General features: G+C 31.9%; 4 protein-coding genes and 1 long non-coding RNA gene across 5 annotated transcripts; 3 read left to right on the forward strand and 2 right to left on the reverse strand.

The window, feature by feature from the left end:
• The first annotated feature begins 711 nt into the window (after nt 1-711).
• LOC145634347 (uncharacterized) lies at nt 712-1,791 on the forward strand. Its single transcript, XM_081685769.1, has 3 exons — nt 712-1,108; nt 1,211-1,359; nt 1,471-1,791. Exons 1-3 carry the CDS (start codon nt 986-988, stop codon nt 1,511-1,513), a joined length of 315 nt encoding a protein of 104 aa, XP_081541895.1. The 5' UTR covers nt 712-985; the 3' UTR covers nt 1,514-1,791.
• Nucleotides 1,792-2,492: 701 nt separating this feature from the next.
• On the reverse strand, nt 2,493-3,543 carry LOC145635634 (uncharacterized). Its single transcript, XR_014113897.1, has 2 exons — nt 3,446-3,543; nt 2,493-3,157 (listed from the first exon to the last, which is right to left on the reverse strand). It is a non-coding gene; the product is annotated as an uncharacterized LOC145635634 (long non-coding RNA).
• A 2,335-nt stretch (nt 3,544-5,878) lies between these two features.
• LOC145635635 (uncharacterized) lies at nt 5,879-6,846 on the forward strand. Its single transcript, XM_081686955.1, has 2 exons — nt 5,879-6,025; nt 6,212-6,846. The coding sequence occupies exons 1-2, from the start codon at nt 5,949-5,951 to the stop codon at nt 6,657-6,659; spliced, it is 525 nt and encodes a 174-aa protein (XP_081543081.1). The 5' UTR covers nt 5,879-5,948; the 3' UTR covers nt 6,660-6,846.
• Nucleotides 6,847-7,732: 886 nt separating this feature from the next.
• LOC145636535 (putative F-box protein At5g42430) lies at nt 7,733-8,475 on the forward strand. The gene is made up of 2 exons (XM_081688116.1): nt 7,733-8,157; nt 8,235-8,475. The coding sequence occupies exons 1-2, from the start codon at nt 7,733-7,735 to the stop codon at nt 8,473-8,475; spliced, it is 666 nt and encodes a 221-aa protein (XP_081544242.1).
• Nucleotides 8,476-11,170: 2,695 nt separating this feature from the next.
• LOC145636536 (BURP domain-containing protein 3-like) lies at nt 11,171-13,997 on the reverse strand. Its single transcript, XM_081688117.1, has 3 exons — nt 13,960-13,997; nt 11,655-12,077; nt 11,171-11,507 (listed from the first exon to the last, which is right to left on the reverse strand). Exons 1-3 carry the CDS (start codon nt 13,995-13,997, stop codon nt 11,171-11,173), a joined length of 798 nt encoding a protein of 265 aa, XP_081544243.1.
• Nucleotides 13,998-16,854: the final 2,857 nt, after the last annotated feature.

Consider the following 16,854-nt stretch of genomic DNA (forward strand, 5'->3'; position numbering starts at 1 on the left):
AAATCTCATATGAAATATGAATAGTTATAAACAAAAATGGGTAAATTGGATGCTTAAAGACAAATTAAATGGTTCCGTCCACCCAATTGTATTCCCGGAGGGTATTATGGTCCATGGTTACTATCTTGTCAATTTTTGTTTCCGAGTAAAAAAAAAAAGTAAAAAATTTCCAAATTGAAGGGTATATAATTCACGCTTTTTGAGCATTTTTTGAGGTTTCAGGATCCGGTGTCGAAAAGACTTGAGATATTAGGGGTTACATAGTGAGGTGGGGTCATATTATGTCGTTTGGAGACCATATATGATCATTAAATGTTGTCATAAATGTTAGTGCTAGCCTTGAGTTTATGAAATCGTTGCAAGTTTTAAATGGTTAAATTGACCGTTTAAAGACATATTAGATGGTTTTACCCACCCAAATAGACTCCCAGGGTGTATTAGGTCCATGGTAAGCATCTCGACAATTTTTTTCCCGGGTAAAAAAAAGTGAAAAATTGTCAAAAAAAAAAATTAAAGGTTATACACGATTTTGAGTCAATTTTTGACATTTTTTTAAAAAATTAACTGAATGCGTGAGGTGACTCTTGGAGTCATATAAAATAATTTGAAAAGCGGATCAAGTAAAAAAGAACGGAAGAAGTATTTCTTAACTACTTTAACTACTCAATATTTAGATACAGTACTGATTTGAAAAGTTAATGAACAAATTTATCAACTTAATAACAACTCAAAAGAAAAAAAAATAAAAGAAACATCTCTTCTTCCAAAGGTTCCAATATCCATCAATTTACGTAATTTGACACCAGTTCACGGTCAAATTCTGCAAAATTCTACATGTAATTCTAAGAGCTTTTAAGAATCTCATATCATATCCATTCTTGTATAAATCTTTAAGTTGCTATAATCTAAAGAAGCCAAATTTAGTGGAAAGGTGCCAAAGCACACCAGGTGTTTGATAAAAGGCCTAAGTGAAAGCAAAACAAACATGGAAGTTACAGTTGGAACGCTGCTTAAAGTTGGAGCTACAGTTGCTGGTGGAATGTTCGCTCTCTCTCTCGCCACTTCCACCACCATCAAAGTCATCCAATTCGCAACCGAAGCTAAAAGGGTATCCTCTTCAATCTTCTAATTGTATAATTATAATCCTGTTCTAACTATTAGACACCTAACAGTTTTAATACTTCTGCAAATTGGTTTTATTTTGTTGCAGAAAAGCGAGGCGAAACCATGTTTAGGATGTAAGGGAAAAGGGTTCTATATTTGCAAACTTTGCAAAGGGAATGCTACCATACAATGGTCATCTTTGTATGATCCTATTCATATTAACCCTTGTCAATGCCCGACTTGTGATGGTCATTGGTTAGTCTTAGCTTGTTCATTCCTTCAGTATTTGATCGTTTTTCAAAGCTCAAAATTCATTAACTTTCATTGTTCATTTATATTGTTGTTTTTTTTTTAATCTTTTTTCAGCATTCAACGGTGTCTTAATTGTATTGGTAAAGGATACTATTGAGCTCCAATGGCGTAGCCTGCTCCAACTTCTGCAATCTATTCGAGCTAAGCTGCATAGTGAGTTGGATGGAATGTACTTCATTGTTGTCGTGTCAAGATGAATCTAAGCATGATCGTGGTATGTTCCTATCAGTTTTACTAGCTTAGCTGATTAAAGTCTAATAATATCTGCCTAATTTGTACTGTCATTGTATTCTGTTTTGTTTAGTGATGTGCATGAGAACATATTCTGTGTTATATTTCGCAAAGATAATCCAGTGACTTCTATTATGAGTTATATATCAGTTAAATTAAACAGAGCTGTTTTGTATAGTAGAAAAAGCTAATTGAGTAATAATTAAGTATCATCAAACTTGCAACAAAAAGAATAAAATACAACATTTGATAGTCTTGTTACTTGCTATTTATCATACAAAGTAGAAATTATTGGTGACCTGTGATCCCTGTGCTTTAATTTGATAGATATGTTAAATCGCGCACCAAGGTAAAGATCATACTGTAGGTAACTCAACGAGGTTTCTGTGATATTTCATCTTGTTGTAGTCTATGTACGTCGTAGAAGTTGAACAACTTAACCCAATGCAAGTGTGGATAGAGTCGGATAGCCTTTTGCTCAACGACCTCATCCCTTCAAGCTAAGAGTAGAGTTTAGCTAGCCTATTTTTGAGTTATATGTAGTAATGTTACTCGTATGGCAATTCAAATAGGTTTAACTTATTTGGTACAGAGGATGTTAGGAATTTAGGATGGTACCAATCTCAATAGCATTTACATACGCTAAACCATTTTAGCCAAGACCTTGAATTGGTGCATCGTTCAAAAAGTCCCTCATCAGCATGTTCTGTTCATCGATAATGCTCATTATGTAATTACTCATTTGTGTTTCTTTCTATTCTGTACTTATTTTTGTTGTATTTGGCTAATTATGACAAAAAAAAAAACTTGTAATTACATAATAGTGGTATAGAAATTATTGGTAATGAAGCGACAAAACACATACATTTATATAAAGGCTACCAATTGAGTAGGTAATTGAAACACACGAAGATTATTTAGATAATTGGATTATTGAAATAGTACACAAGTGCATAGGAAACATGAACACAAGGCGTACTAGTGCAGGGAAGTTTTATTTAATACGTTATACTAGCTAGCTAGCTCGTAAGACTGCACCAGCATTATATTAGTAGTTGGGCAATGCTAGCTCAGCCCCAAACGACGTTAACTTCGATGGAGCCATACTTTCCGCTGATGGGTTTCTTCTCACTCACACCAGAGTCTTTGACCAGAAACACAACGCTACCGTTTGCAATTTCATCGTCGGGAGAAACACTATCATAGTCCATCAAGTACGCTGTAATCTCCATTTCCGTGGCGGCTTCAGGCACATTCACATCCGACTGGCTTAAGGGAATGAATTCCCCTGGCCTCACGTCAATGCGTTGGCTTTGAGGCTTATTAAAGAGTGAAAATTGGCTAGTGATTCCAAAGCGACCGGTTATGGTTCCGTAAACTTGTGCAGGGTCTTCTCCATCGCCGTTGATGAGCTTAACACTAAGCGTAGCTTGAACATTGTTACTGAACATCACCTTCGTTGCTGCATATTCTTGAGTGCTGGCCATCTTTTGAGTACAAAAATAATATCCTACATTCAAACCACAAATTGAAAATTATAATGAAAATCAAATGGGTTAGTGCCAAATATTTTTATTACATACCAATAAAATCTTGGCTTAGTGGTTAAGACTAAATGTCTGTGATTACATATACGAAGTACAATATATCATTGTTTCAAATCACACCTCTATTTGTAACTTGTATTGCCTTTAATTGTAATTCATTCGGACGCAAAAAATAAATACTAAGCTAGTTAAGAATTTAAGATCAATGAATAGAACAAGCTAATTAATTAAAGAGATAGATAGGCACTTACCTTAATCAAGTATGACCTTAGTATGTATGTAATCTGTCTGACTTAGCTTGCAAACAATAATGCCATGCTTGGCCACCTTTATATAGTGGGAGAAGATGTGATGGAGGCAATATTCAATTAATTGATGGATGATGTGATTCTTTGGGGCCTACAAATGCTCATCCGAAGGTGATTCTTAAACCGGATTCTCAAAACGTTTTGTTCTTTCAAATAAATTATACAATAATGTAAGAGAATTTTTTTTGAAGATGCCTCAATATATTACAATAGTAGAATTTCCTCTCTTTTTATTTATTTATTTATATTTAAGAAAACAAACTATATGGTGAGAATTGCTAAAAATTTTATAGATTCTTCTTCTTTTTCTTAATGAAAGAATTATGTACATTTTTATTAAAGGGCCAACTCAACAACCTAATATTGGTTTATATACTTCATCACATCCCCTGACATGAAAGCTTGTTGTATGTGCTTGAAACATGGATGCAGCATGAACTTTGTACCTAGCTCTCAATAAATTTGAAAGGAAGGGTGAATGAGATTTGAATTCATGGCCTTTTTGTTACGTTGGCTTTGATACCATGTTAAAGGGTCAACTTAACCAGAAACTTAATTTAGTAGTTGAAACCCAAGATTGGTGTATGTAATCTGTCAATTTTCTTGATGAAACGAATTAGATTCTTTGATATAAATTGGAGAAATGAGAAATATGTAGCATATTTTCTTGATAAAAAATCTTTCCTATCTATTTTGTTCTTCCAATCTTCCTGTTTGAAACAGAAGATTTAAGAGTGGGAAAAACAAAAAGGATTAAAGGGAATGCTTTTTTATCACAATATATATGCTAAGTATATAAATGCAAGACTAACCAATGACGACCATCACAAAGTGGGCATTGACGAGAGTTGATAAATATAGGATCATTCCGATTTGTATGGTACTCCCCTCAATCCTAAATGTTTGATAAAAGCTTAATTCTTAAAATGTTATGTATTTTACATTCAAGATGCAAGACTTATCCTTAGTGATCGCCAAGCAACTATATCCAATGTGTGCGCGTAGTATAGATAGATACTACCTCTGTTACAGGCTATGTGCAACGATTTGACATAAAGCAGAGAGAGAAAATGTCTAATCGTTGCACATAACCTGTAACAGAGGTAATATATGCTTTCAACAAAAGAATAAGAAAGATTGAAATGAAAAGGATGGATAGCTTTAGTGGCCTGGCAAAAGAGAGGGCAAGCTTTTACTAGCACTCTAAGTGGCTGGGAAATTTCCATGTATGTTGGTTTATACAACTGTAATTTAAAGGATTAAAACAACTTGAAGGTTCATACAACCCTGCATATGATATAATAATAGATCGAGCTTAAGATTACTGATAAAATTTTACAAAGGATTTGAATATTTGATCATGCCCTGTCTCCCTTAGCGTGCATGTAGATTGTAGAGTGCTATGCAATCCTCCTCTACGATCTATGAGAAGTCCCCGACCTCCAACTTCAAGAGTGTAGTCATCAAGATCGATTGCTTGAAACAGATAAAATCATAAACCATCTATCAAGCATCCACAAAACTCCCCCTTCATATATAAGAGTGGTCTAACAAATCCACTCATGAGACGTGTGTAACAATAATGTAGGGTTCGTTTGGCATCATTGTATATTTCTGTTTTTTGGTTTTTTGTTTTTTTTTTAAAATCATATGATATATATCACATAATGAATAAAAAATTAGTTAAACTTATTAAAATCATTATAATTTTGAAAACTGACAACCAAAAAGTGAAAACAACTTTTTCTTGATTCCTATTTTTGGTTTTTAGTTTTCAAAAATACAAAAAACTGAAAACAAAAAACGATACCAAACAAGCTCCTAGTTTTTGGTTTATGCTATGGAGTACTATATATGAAGTAGATAGGCATAATACAAGTAAAATTTATGTAACTTTTTTAACTCTTTGCCAAAAAGATTATAAATAAAATAAAATAAATAAATAAATAAATAAAAAGTATGCCTCATAAGTGCTAATAAGTTACTCCCTCGATCTGTATTTTTTCTAATTGTATGATCATTTTCCTAAATCAACTGTTTTTTTTTTGTTTATGTATTTTTTTTTAATAATGTATATATCTCACTTTCACAAAATTTTACTCTATTCAACTCAACTTTCTAAAATTTAGATCGAGTCAATCAAATTGATGCATTTATATAAAAATCAAAGCTATTAACCAATATAATTTGCATATATCATAAAGTATATATAATGGGATGTATTATTTATTAAAAAGAACAAAACGTTTTGGGAGACAGGTTTAGGAATGACATTCGGATAAGACCATAGATTTTAAAAGTTTGATGATAATGTTATTGGAATAATAATTGGTCCCTAATGCAAAGAATAGAATTTGCATTAGGGACCAAAAACCAAATAATAATTTTAAAATGAAAGAATAATGAATTGAATGACACCCCCATTTCTATATAAATATCGGCAAACATGGCATTGTTTTATGCAACTGAGATAGATTATCACATACAAGTATACAACAAGAGTGATACTACTTGTTACTTAAGGTAAGTGCCTTTTCTTCAAGATCGATTTTTAATTAATTAGCTTAGCTTGTTTCCAGTACTAAATTTATTTACAGTTAGCAACGTACTTATGGAATTAAGGCTTTGATTGATTGATTTATTTGCAGCCAGTTTCGTAATTATATATATGCGCCTTATTCATTTAAATCAATAATTTGTGGTATGTAGGAGAATATTATTAACATATACTCATCAAAAGATGGCAACCATTCAAGAATATGCAGCAATGAAAGTGATGTTCAGTAACAATGTCCAAGCTACGCTAAGTGTTAAGCTCATCAACGGCGATGGAGAAGATCCTGCACAAGTTTACGGAACCATAACCGGCCGCTTTGGCATCAGTAGCCAATTTTCACTCTTTAATAAGTCTCAAAGCCAACGCATTGACGTGAGGCCAGGGGAATTCATTCCCTTAATCCAGTCAGAAGTGAATGTGCCTGAAGCCGCCACGGAAATGGAGATCACAGCGTACTTGATGGACTATGATAGTGTTTCTTCCGACGATGAAATTGCAAACGGTAGCGTTGTGTTTCTAGTCAAAGAAGGTGGTGTTACTGAGAAGAAACCTATCAACGGAAAGTATGGCTCCATCGAAGTCAACGTTGTTTGGGGCTAAGTTTGCATATAATGTTGGTGCAATCTTGAATTACTAGCAAGCTAGCTAGTATAGCTAAATAAAACTTCCTTGCACCAGTGTTTTACGTTTACCAGTGTTTACGTTTCCTATGCGTTCATGTACTACTTGAATGTTTTATTATCTGAGTAATACGGAGTACTTCGTAATTTCGTATGTTTTTACCCTACTTCATTCGTTGCCAATAAAATTATACTCCTTATACTTTGTATAATTGAAGGTTTGAGATCTTGACTAGCTATAGTGGCTATAAATAATCTACAGAGTACAATTTAACACGGGCTATTGAAAAGCCTTCCTTAATTAATAAAACATATTCCTGGGCCTCAACCATTAGTTTAAGCTTTTGGTTGAGATGGTCCATTAACATGGTATCGGAGCCAGCGTGACACAAAGGTCACGGGTTCGAATCTCATCCGCCCCTCCTTCAAAGTGGAATTGATTCGCACCAGGTATGGGTGGGCCTGTGTTGCATCCACATTTCAAGCCCAAAGGGCCTTTCATGTGAGGGGGAGTGATAGAGTATAAAACATATTCCTGGGCCTCAACCATTAGTTTAAGCTTTTGGTTGAAATGGTCCATTCTGATTGATCAACATAATAAACATAACATTGATAAGCTTCCTAGATGGAAATACTTTGGAAAAAAAAAACGACCTATGTATGTGGTATAGACGGATCCAAGAGGGGCTTATTTCTCATTACTTAGGGGAAGGAAGAGTTCCTTTTTTCTAACCTTAGGGAGAAATTCCTAATCAAGGAAGTAAATTTAAACCATGATTTGAAATATCCAACCATGTATTATACTAACATTTAAATGACTTGGTCAACTAAAACCCTAGCGTGTAAATCCTCGCATGTACGTACTATATATTCTTGTGATTATTAAGAAAGATCATATTGTTTGCAAGTAAGAAATGACATATAGGTTGGCCCGGCTTGAGGCCAAGGAGCCCGAAAGTAGCATATAATACGAACCGGAGGTAGTATCTATATACATGGCTCATAGCTGTATCCTGTAGACAAAGAAGAAAATTATCTCCCATAACAATAACAATGTTTCCCTTAGATATAATTTTCTCTGAAATACTCCCAAAATTACCCGCAAGATCACTTGTTCGTTTCAAATGCGTATGCAAGTCTTTTAAAACATTAATTTCAAGTCCAAAATTCATTGATCTTTACCTTGGCGATTCTGCCTCGAACGACACGAATCGCCTTCTAATCCTCAACACTGGAGGTGGCAGGATTCGATGCATGGATTTAGATTCATTTTGGTCTCCTAACTTCTCTTTTCCGCTAACTGATAGAGCTACTTATCACACGCTCGGGTCGTGTAATGGACTAGTTCTCATCAAGGTTATTTTTGTTGCGTATCACGATTTAATTAAATTGATGTTGTTCAACCCTTGCACGGGAGAATTACTTTATATCCCGGATTTTTATCCCAAAGAACTCCGGTCTTTAAATTTTGAGTTTGGGTATGATTCTTCAACACAAGATTATAAAATTTGTTAGACTTATAATTATGTCTTAAATTGACGGTCTTTGTTTTTAGTTTAAAGGCTAATTCTTGGAAAATAATACTTGATAACAATGAATCTATTCTACCATATTCATTGTCGTTGAAACACGGTCGCAAATTTGGTGTGCTTATACACAACCATTTACTTAATTGGAAATTCTACTCTTCTGAGATTGAACGCTATAGAATTGTTTGTTTCGATTTGAAGACTGAACAGTGGGTTAAAGATGTACCATTACCGGACTATGGAGGTGATACAGATGCAATTTTATGATCACTGAAGTACCAAGGAAATCGTTATCTCTATGAACTAAGAGACGATGTGAAGGAGTTAGGCGTCCTAGACGGATGTTTGTGTGTATTGACCAAGAATCCAATACAATATACTGTAAATGTTTGGGTGATGAAGGAGTACGGAATCAAAGAGTCTTGGGTGAAAATCTTGGGGGTTTCGGATTCGATTATTACCAAGTCTTTGAAGCATTGTCATATGATGAAAGAACCGTCACTAGTAGAAAAATACAATAAGGCACCCCCATAAAGGCACCGGTTCAGGCTAAACTGGTGCCCTAAACCGTCCCAAAATTGGGCGCAATTTTACACAAATAGAAAAGGCACCGGTTCAGCCCAAACCGGTGCCAAAAATAAAAAGAGCACCGGTTTGAACCGGTGCCTTAACGAACCGGTCCATTTAAATATAAAAAAAAACCGCCTTTATAAAACCCCCCTAACCCTAATTATCTCGGTCGCTCTCTCCTCTCCTCTTTCTCTCTCCTCTCCTCTCCTCTTTCTCTCTCCTCCTCCTCCTCTTTCTCGCCGATCTACCTCCTTCATTCTTCATCTTTCGCCGATCTACCTCCTCCAACAATTCCAAAACCACCAACAAATCGACGACAACAACATGCAACAATGATTTTGAGGTTTTTCAATCGATTTCTTGGTTTTTTTTAACATTTCAATCGATTTCTGGGTTTTTCGATTTCAATTTTTTTTTTATTTTCAATTTTTTCGATTTTGATTGATTATTCGAATTTAATAGTTTTTTTTTTCGATTTTGATTTTTTAAATTTCGATTTCTGGGTTTTGCATTTCGATTTTGTTTTTTTTTTTTTTTCTATTTCTCGGTTTTTTTTTCGATTTCTTTTTTGATTGTGTTTTTTCCGATTTTGATTTTGTTTTTCGATTTCAATTTCGATTTCTGGGTTAATTTTCTATTAAAATAATTGATTATTTTGGGTTAATGCATGCGGTGTTAGGGTTTTTATTTTCGTGATTTTTAGGTTTTTTTCCTGGGGTTTTTTTTTTCCATTTCAATTCTCTTCTAATTGGGTTTTTTTTATCAATTTTTATTTTTGATTTTGGATCTCTTGGTTTATTTTATTTTTGATTTCATTTTTGTTTTTCGATCTCTGGGTTTATTTTTTTTTCAGATTTCAATTTTTTTTTCGATTTTATTTTTTTTTGTTTTCTGGGTTTTTTTCGAATACTGGGTTTTTTAAATTTATTTTCTGGATTTTATTTTTTTTATATTTATTTTCTGGGGTTTTTTTTAATCGAGTTTAATTTTATTTATTTTCTGTGTTTTTTTTTTATTATTTATGATTTTCTATTTTGATTTTTATTTTATTCGATTTTTTTTCTGGGTTTTATTTTTATATTTTTATTTTTTGATTTTTCGCAGCTTAATTAACTCATTTTAATCAATTTATATTGGTTGTTTTAATTGGTGCAGGTACTTAGATCTTAAATTGAAGAATCAAGATGCAAGTATATTGATTTAGATGTTGTATGGGTTTTTTTATTGTAAAGTTGTAAATTTTTATTTTGATTTATATTGTATTTTTTTTATTCATATGTTGTAATTTTTTTATTTTGATTCATATGTTGTAATTTTTTTTATTGATCTATAATGTAAATTTTTTTTGATTATATATGTATTGAACAGATTTGATTTATATGTTGTGATATTTGATTTATATTTTGTATTCTCATTTCATTTTAGTTTATTTAATTTTTAAGAAAAAAAAATTAATTTTTTGGGCACTTTTGAGTTGTGAATTAAAATTTTTTGGTACTTTTTGGCACCGGTTAACCGGTGCCTATTTCAAGTTTTGGCACCGATTTGAACCGGTGCCTTTTTAAACCCCTTTTTGGCACCGGTTCAAACCGGTGACTTAGGCCGGGTTTGAACCGGTGCCAAATTCATTTTTTCACGTAGTGCGTAACCATTAATGCCGAAATTTTATGGTACAATATTCGGGATAAAACGTACGCAAAAGCTCATCATATCGAAAATATTCCTAAAAGTGATTATATTGATGCTTTTATGTGTCACGGTAGCTTAGTCACCCTCCCTCATGGATGACAATGAATGATCAAAGTTAGTATAACGTTGTAGCTAGTTCTACAATAAAATGGTGGTTTTCAATTAATATTTTTTTAAAAAAAAAATTATGGCATCTTGCTAACAATAAAATGCTAAACATTTATCTAGAGGAATTTTTTTCTGTTAATTATCATCGATCGTTAGAGTTTTAAATCTTGAATTACTCCATTGATTTAATGTGCATTATATATCTAGCTCTATTAACTATATGGATTTTGACGAAATCAATTGATTAATAATTACGTGAGGTGCTTGAATTGATTGTATCAAATATATTGAATAGCATTTTGATAGCCTTGTTAGTACTTAATTAACGAGGTTTCTCCAATATTTCATCTTAATCAATGGGGGAAATCTCTAACAATACAAAGGTATATACTTATTCCCAATAGACGAAACATTCTTATGTAATCATAGAATGTGCATAGCCACGAGTTTACATGAGCAATTGAAAGTAAATCACACCAAAGAAGTAAATTTAAACCATGATATGGAATATGATATATCCAACCATGTTTAATACAAACATTAATTCAAACATTAATATGATTTGATCAACTGAAACCCTGGCGTATTGTACGTACTATTCTTGTGACACTAGCATTTTTATGTGATTGACGTTTTTAATAAAGATCATATTGTCTGCAAGCAAGAAATGGCAGATAGGTTGGCCAGGCTTGAGGCCAAGGAGCCCAAAAGCAGCATACGAAGGGCTCCAATTATCGGTGTCATGGTGACACCCAACAAGAGCGGTATCCACCTTAAGATTGTCGTTGTCAAGGCTTTGGAGTTCAACACGATAAGCTCTTGCCCCCTCCATACGGTGGCACATGAATGCTCCATAGGGGAATGCCGCCTTGTGGCAAGCTATTGTGGGATTTCCAATCTCAACCACTTTCTCTACATGAGTTATGAGATATCTGTAAACAAGGTAATGTAATCAATTAATCCATGATATATATTATAACTACGACCCTGTTCTCTTTACCTTAAAAAAAAAAAAAAAAAAAAATTCATTACAAATAAGTTAAGTTCAACAAAAATAAGTTAAGAGCAATAATGCTTACCGTTGGCTAACTTGCATGGGAGGCGTGACCGTTACACCAAGGACTTTAAGATCCATACTAGGATTTGAAGGGTGGAACTCTGAATCAACAAAATCAACCATATCTTCTAAAGTGGGAGCACAAGTGTGGTGACCAAACTTGAGTGGATCTTCGCAACGAGTTAAGGTTGATTGCATAAGTTTTGCTTGTTTGGAGCTAGGGTTTATCGAGAAAGCCGAAAGTACTTGATCTAATTTTGTGGAGCTGAATGGTAGTTTTTCAACTTCTTCCTTTGTCATGAACGATGGACCGAGGTCGGATGGACCTAAGTATTGTAGTTCATGAACTGTCCCTGGTTTTAGTAGGTCATCTTCACGGATAAAGATGGAGGTAAACATCTTGTTTTTGAGTTGTAACTCGGATGTTTCTTGGTCGTAGTTGTACCTATATGTCGTAATTCACCATGTCATTAGTAGTAATTTACACTTTTTATGTTAGAAAAGATTATGAATAATAATCGCAAAATGCTAAATCAGTAGATAAAAATAAGACCTTTAATTTAGATTGAGCATGATAAACATCGTGTTTTATCCTTTATTATTAGGAGTCATGAAAAGTTATGAATTAACATCACTGAGTGCAACTGTTGTATTGATAAATTGAAAGTCCATCTTTAGGGCTTATGGCAGTCAGTGGCGGATCTTGGTCAAAACTATTAGAGGGATCGGGATTTAAATATTTTATCTTTCACTAAAAATAATCACTATGTAATTATATATAGTGCATTGTATATGTAATTATGTATCTATAAAATGAGAACAAAAGTATATATTTTGATTTATCAACTCAAATAAAAGAAAGTATATTAGTAGAATAGTTAGTATAAGTTCCTCCTGAAAATTTTGGTGTAATTCTTTATCTTTGTCTTTTTCCGAAGGATTCAAGAAAGGCGCACTTATTATTTAAAAATTTACATTCATTATAAAAAATCTAGATCTAAAATCATGTTGAGCCTATGAGAAAACCCATATGTGAGTGTGAGTGTTGTGCAACATTTATCGAGTGTATAAGTGAGAGTTTGTAATGGGATGTGTATGTATCCTAAGCTATCAGTACATTGAAAAAAAGTAAAAAAAAAAATGTGTCCACTTAAGGGACTATTCTCTCATTGTCATAGGGTTTTGAGATAGAGCCTTCTTGATCTTTAGCCCTTTAATCATATCATCTCTTCAAACCAATAAATTTGAAATTTCGTATTATTTCATATAACCATATATATTATTATTTTTTATTACAAATTAGATCATTGATCATTAAATTGACACAACTATTCTAATTATTGATATAGTGCCAAACTAAGTCCCATTTTTAATGTTCCCGTTTGAGGTTTTTTTAACTTAAATATTTTTTATGCAAATAAATATTCCCATTTGCAATTGTTAATGACGTGTGACTTTTGTATCTTGCAATCAAAGAAAGCGGATTAGTATGCTGAAGCAAGCAATTAACATTTAAAATTTGGGATTAGTTATTAAAATGAATAATGAAGTACTGTATTACGCTAAAGATGGGCAATGTTTTCAGTTGATGAGCACCCAAAGTGATAATATATGTTTTTTTTTTGTGTGTGTGTGTTTTTTTTTCTAGGTAATCAATATACGTACGTTATTTAATTTATAATTACAAAGTATATGATTTATATCGATCTTATTGTCATTGATATAGATCGAGTGTATAAACTAATCGTGGGCTTCAACCACCAGATCAAAGTCAACGTGACACAGAGGTCACATCAAGTTCAAATCTCATCCACCCCACTTTCAAGTGGAATATATTTTTGTAGATCGAAAAGCCCATGTTGTATCAATTCTGGGCTTCAATTATCAGCTTAGCCTTATTTTGCTCACCAAAAATAAAAAGCTCACATAATATAAATTATAAAAAAATAAACCCACAATTTAGTTCTAATGATTTCTTATTAGGGTTAATATAAGGGTTTATTACCTTACATAAAAAAAAAAAAAATAATAAAAAATACTGTAAGAGTTATTACCTTGTTCAATTTACAACTAAAGTATTGCACCAATTGAAAAGAAAATTTACTGATAAAGTAAGCTTGATAGAATATACTAAAATTTTTAATTAAGTCTAATAACTCCATATTATTATAGTGTAGAGAATATATAAATTGCCAATACTATTCCTTCAAGGCCATGAGATAATCAACGAGTAAAAATTTAAGAATAAATATTAACAACTCATTTGAGTCATTTCCATTTAATTGATCTGATGTGTAGTCCAATATATACTGTCCTATAATACCTACCAGCTACCACCAATTGTCCAATTGTACTTGTTCCTCATATGAAAAAAAAAAAAAAAAAAAAACATTACCAATTGTAAACTAATAAAAAAAATAGTTTAATTTCCATTTTATAGTATCATTAGATTCGAAAGGAACGGCGATGAAATAGTATAGATTAGAAGATGTAGTATGACAATGTCGCGTCTAAGCTCAAAATGAAAGTGATAGCAAGAATTGTATTGTTGTGGTTTCCAGTTTTTATATTTGACATTTTACAGTTCATATGTAGATTAGTAGATAGAGCTGCATTATATAAGCATGTGGCGGCTTTTGAGATGATGGATGAGTAAGCTTAGGAGAAAGATAATAGTTGGTTCGTGGAGGCGGATGCACGATCCCACATGGTGCATCCGCTCCAAAATACAAAAGGGCGGAATGAACATTCAGATATATACTAATGAACATGGTCATATAAAAGAACATAGTAGTCATTTATAATGTACATGGACATATATATAAAAGAACATAGTGTTTATTTGTAATGTACATCAGTTTTTTATGCAACAATTTTGTATATATATTTTTTTAAAAATAAATTTTGTATAATGAAATAGATAAATAGTACTATAATTAATTTTTTTTACCATACATTAATTACAAATCATTTCAATTTTTTTTTACCAAAAGTTCACTTTCTCTCTCCAAACAAAACTTCAAACCCATTTAAATTCTTCAAACCTCAAACAAAATTTCAAGAAATTCGAAATGTTGAGCCCAAGATTGTTCAAGATGACAAATAAAAACAAAAGGTAAGACCAAATTCGACATTTATACTTGTTTATTTGACATTTATACTTGTTTATTTGACATTCATACTTGTTTATTTTGAGTTTGAGTGTTTGTTTTTTATAAATTTGATTGAAAATTGTAATATTTGATTTTATTGAAAATTAATTGCGATTTTGATATAATTTTGTTGTTGCAATAAGAAATAAAATGAAATTCTTGAAGAAGATCAACCGATTAATATATTTTGGAAGAAGAAAGCAAGCAAATAGACAAATTTAGAAAAAGTTGTAGATCCAAATAATACAATGTACATTAAAATACAGTAAAATGTTCTTTTTTCATATACTTATATGATGCAAATAATACAATGTACATAAAACATGTAACCAACATTATAACATATATGTTCATTAGAATATAATACAATGTACATTATAATACAATAAAATGTACATTTTCATATACATACATGATCATTTATACCAAATGTACATTTACTATATGAATAATGTTCTTTAATATTATCATGTTCTTTACTAATATTACAAATGTTCTTTAGATTTACAAAAAAAACATATAAAACTGGATGTTCTTTATAAAATAGTTGTATGTTCTTTACAAAACAACTATATGTTCTTTACTGAATAGCTAAATGTTCATTCCGCCTTTTTTTAAAGAACACTGGATGCACCAAGCATGGTGCATCCGCCTCCACAGAAAAAATTTCAGGAGGAAGAGACGTAGAAACTAGCATAATAAACTATGAAATATAATTTTCAATTTGTACGTACTATAATTAGCAATTTAAATGCATGATGATTTGAGCTATATGTTTAGCAATTAATATAATCCATGTTTCGCTATAGTTGTCTACTCATTTCAAAGTCAAACATGACGACTGTTAAATATAGGTTTGAACTGCACCCATCAATGATTGGTGAAAAATTCAGGGCCTTGTCGAATTTCTGTTCTAATCATCATAAAAACAGTCCATGAAAATAAATCTTTTTCAGATTGAAATTATTGCACCACGTATTTGTCACGTTTTAATAAAAATAATTTGCATGTAATGAACTACATACGGAGTAATAATAATGATCCCATCATCTAATCTAACAAGCATAATTTATTGACAGTACATTAGATTGGTCAAAATTAGAGTATAGAAACCAATGATAAAAAACTAATTACATCTAGATTTTCCCATCCAATATAGTCTCTCCAAACATGTTCCCCTCGTTAATTGCGCCAGTTAGTATGCTTACAATAATTAAGTACATTAACTAATAATGATTAAGGAATCTAATTTTTCCATCCAATCTAGTTAATGCAATCCGCCAAAAGGCGACAAGTATGAGGAGCCGATTTGAGTTGGAGGAGAATGATATGCTGAATGTAATTGAATGATAGAAATATAAAAGAAGGAAAAATAAATCAAACTATTATTATATCACACACACTAATTTCAAGTACATATGGTTGAATATATAGCTAGAAAAGATAACAATCTTATATATATATACTAAAGTAACAACCGTTGATGTCATCACTGCCTACGTGTCACTTTCTTATTTTATTTTTTCCCTCCAAAATACATGGATGATGTCATATTTTTTCTTTACAAGCTACCCTATTTAACATTGCTTTGAAAATTAAATTCCATTTGAATTTTTAAATTTTTGGTTTTCTATAGATATTATGTTATTTAGTTATTTATGATTTGTTAACAATAGTTAATAATATAATTTAATTGAAATTTCCTAATTAAATATAAAAATTATGCACTTTTGGAAATTGTATATTCATATTTAATCAAAAATTAATTAGGAAAACGGAGGAAGTAGTTATTTTATTTCAATATGTGTTAAAAGTTTATAATTCAATTCTTATTATAAAACCGTGCATCGCACGGGATTAACCTAGTAATAACTTTAAAATAGGATCCATTAAACCCATGATGTATCATGATTAGACCTAGTTATTGAGCGGGTCGAGTGCGGGTTGGTTGCGGGTCGGGTCAAAGAGGGTCACATTTTATAGGGTCAATATTGGGTCGGGCCAATACGTGTCGCGGGTCAATAGCGGGTCGATAATGGGCGGGCCTACAAAATATCAATTAAAAAAAAT

This window comes from Chenopodium album, chromosome 6, assembly GCF_948465745.1.
Source record: "Chenopodium album chromosome 6, dcCheAlbu1.1, whole genome shotgun sequence".
NCBI lineage: Eukaryota > Viridiplantae > Streptophyta > Magnoliopsida > Caryophyllales > Amaranthaceae > Chenopodium > Chenopodium album.

Bases quoted from the DNA above. Each gene is read 5' to 3' on its own strand.
- LOC145634347 (XM_081685769.1), top strand. From the start codon at position 986: ATGGAAGTTACAGTTGGAACGCTGCTTAAAGTTGGAGCTACAGTTGCT. The intron at 1,109-1,210 runs GTATCCTCTTCA...ATTTTGTTGCAG, and splicing joins TCGCAACCGAAGCTAAAAGG to AAAAGCGAGGCGAAACCATG. The intron at 1,360-1,470 runs GTTAGTCTTAGC...ATCTTTTTTCAG, and splicing joins CCGACTTGTGATGGTCATTG to CATTCAACGGTGTCTTAATT.
- LOC145635635 (XM_081686955.1), top strand. From the start codon at position 5,949: ATGGCATTGTTTTATGCAACTGAGATAGATTATCACATACAAGTATAC. The intron at 6,026-6,211 runs GTAAGTGCCTTT...TGTGGTATGTAG, and splicing joins GATACTACTTGTTACTTAAG to GAGAATATTATTAACATATA.
- LOC145636535 (XM_081688116.1), top strand. From the start codon at position 7,733: ATGTTTCCCTTAGATATAATTTTCTCTGAAATACTCCCAAAATTACCC. The intron at 8,158-8,234 runs GTATGATTCTTC...CTTTGTTTTTAG, and splicing joins TCTTTAAATTTTGAGTTTGG to TTTAAAGGCTAATTCTTGGA.
- LOC145636536 (XM_081688117.1), bottom strand. From the start codon at position 13,997: ATGAGGAACAAGTACAATTGGACAATTGGTGGTAGCTG. The intron at 12,078-13,959 runs GTAGGTATTATA...TACGACATATAG, and splicing joins TGGACAATTGGTGGTAGCTG to GTACAACTACGACCAAGAAA. The intron at 11,508-11,654 runs GTAAGCATTATT...CCTTGTTTACAG, and splicing joins CCCATGCAAGTTAGCCAACG to ATATCTCATAACTCATGTAG.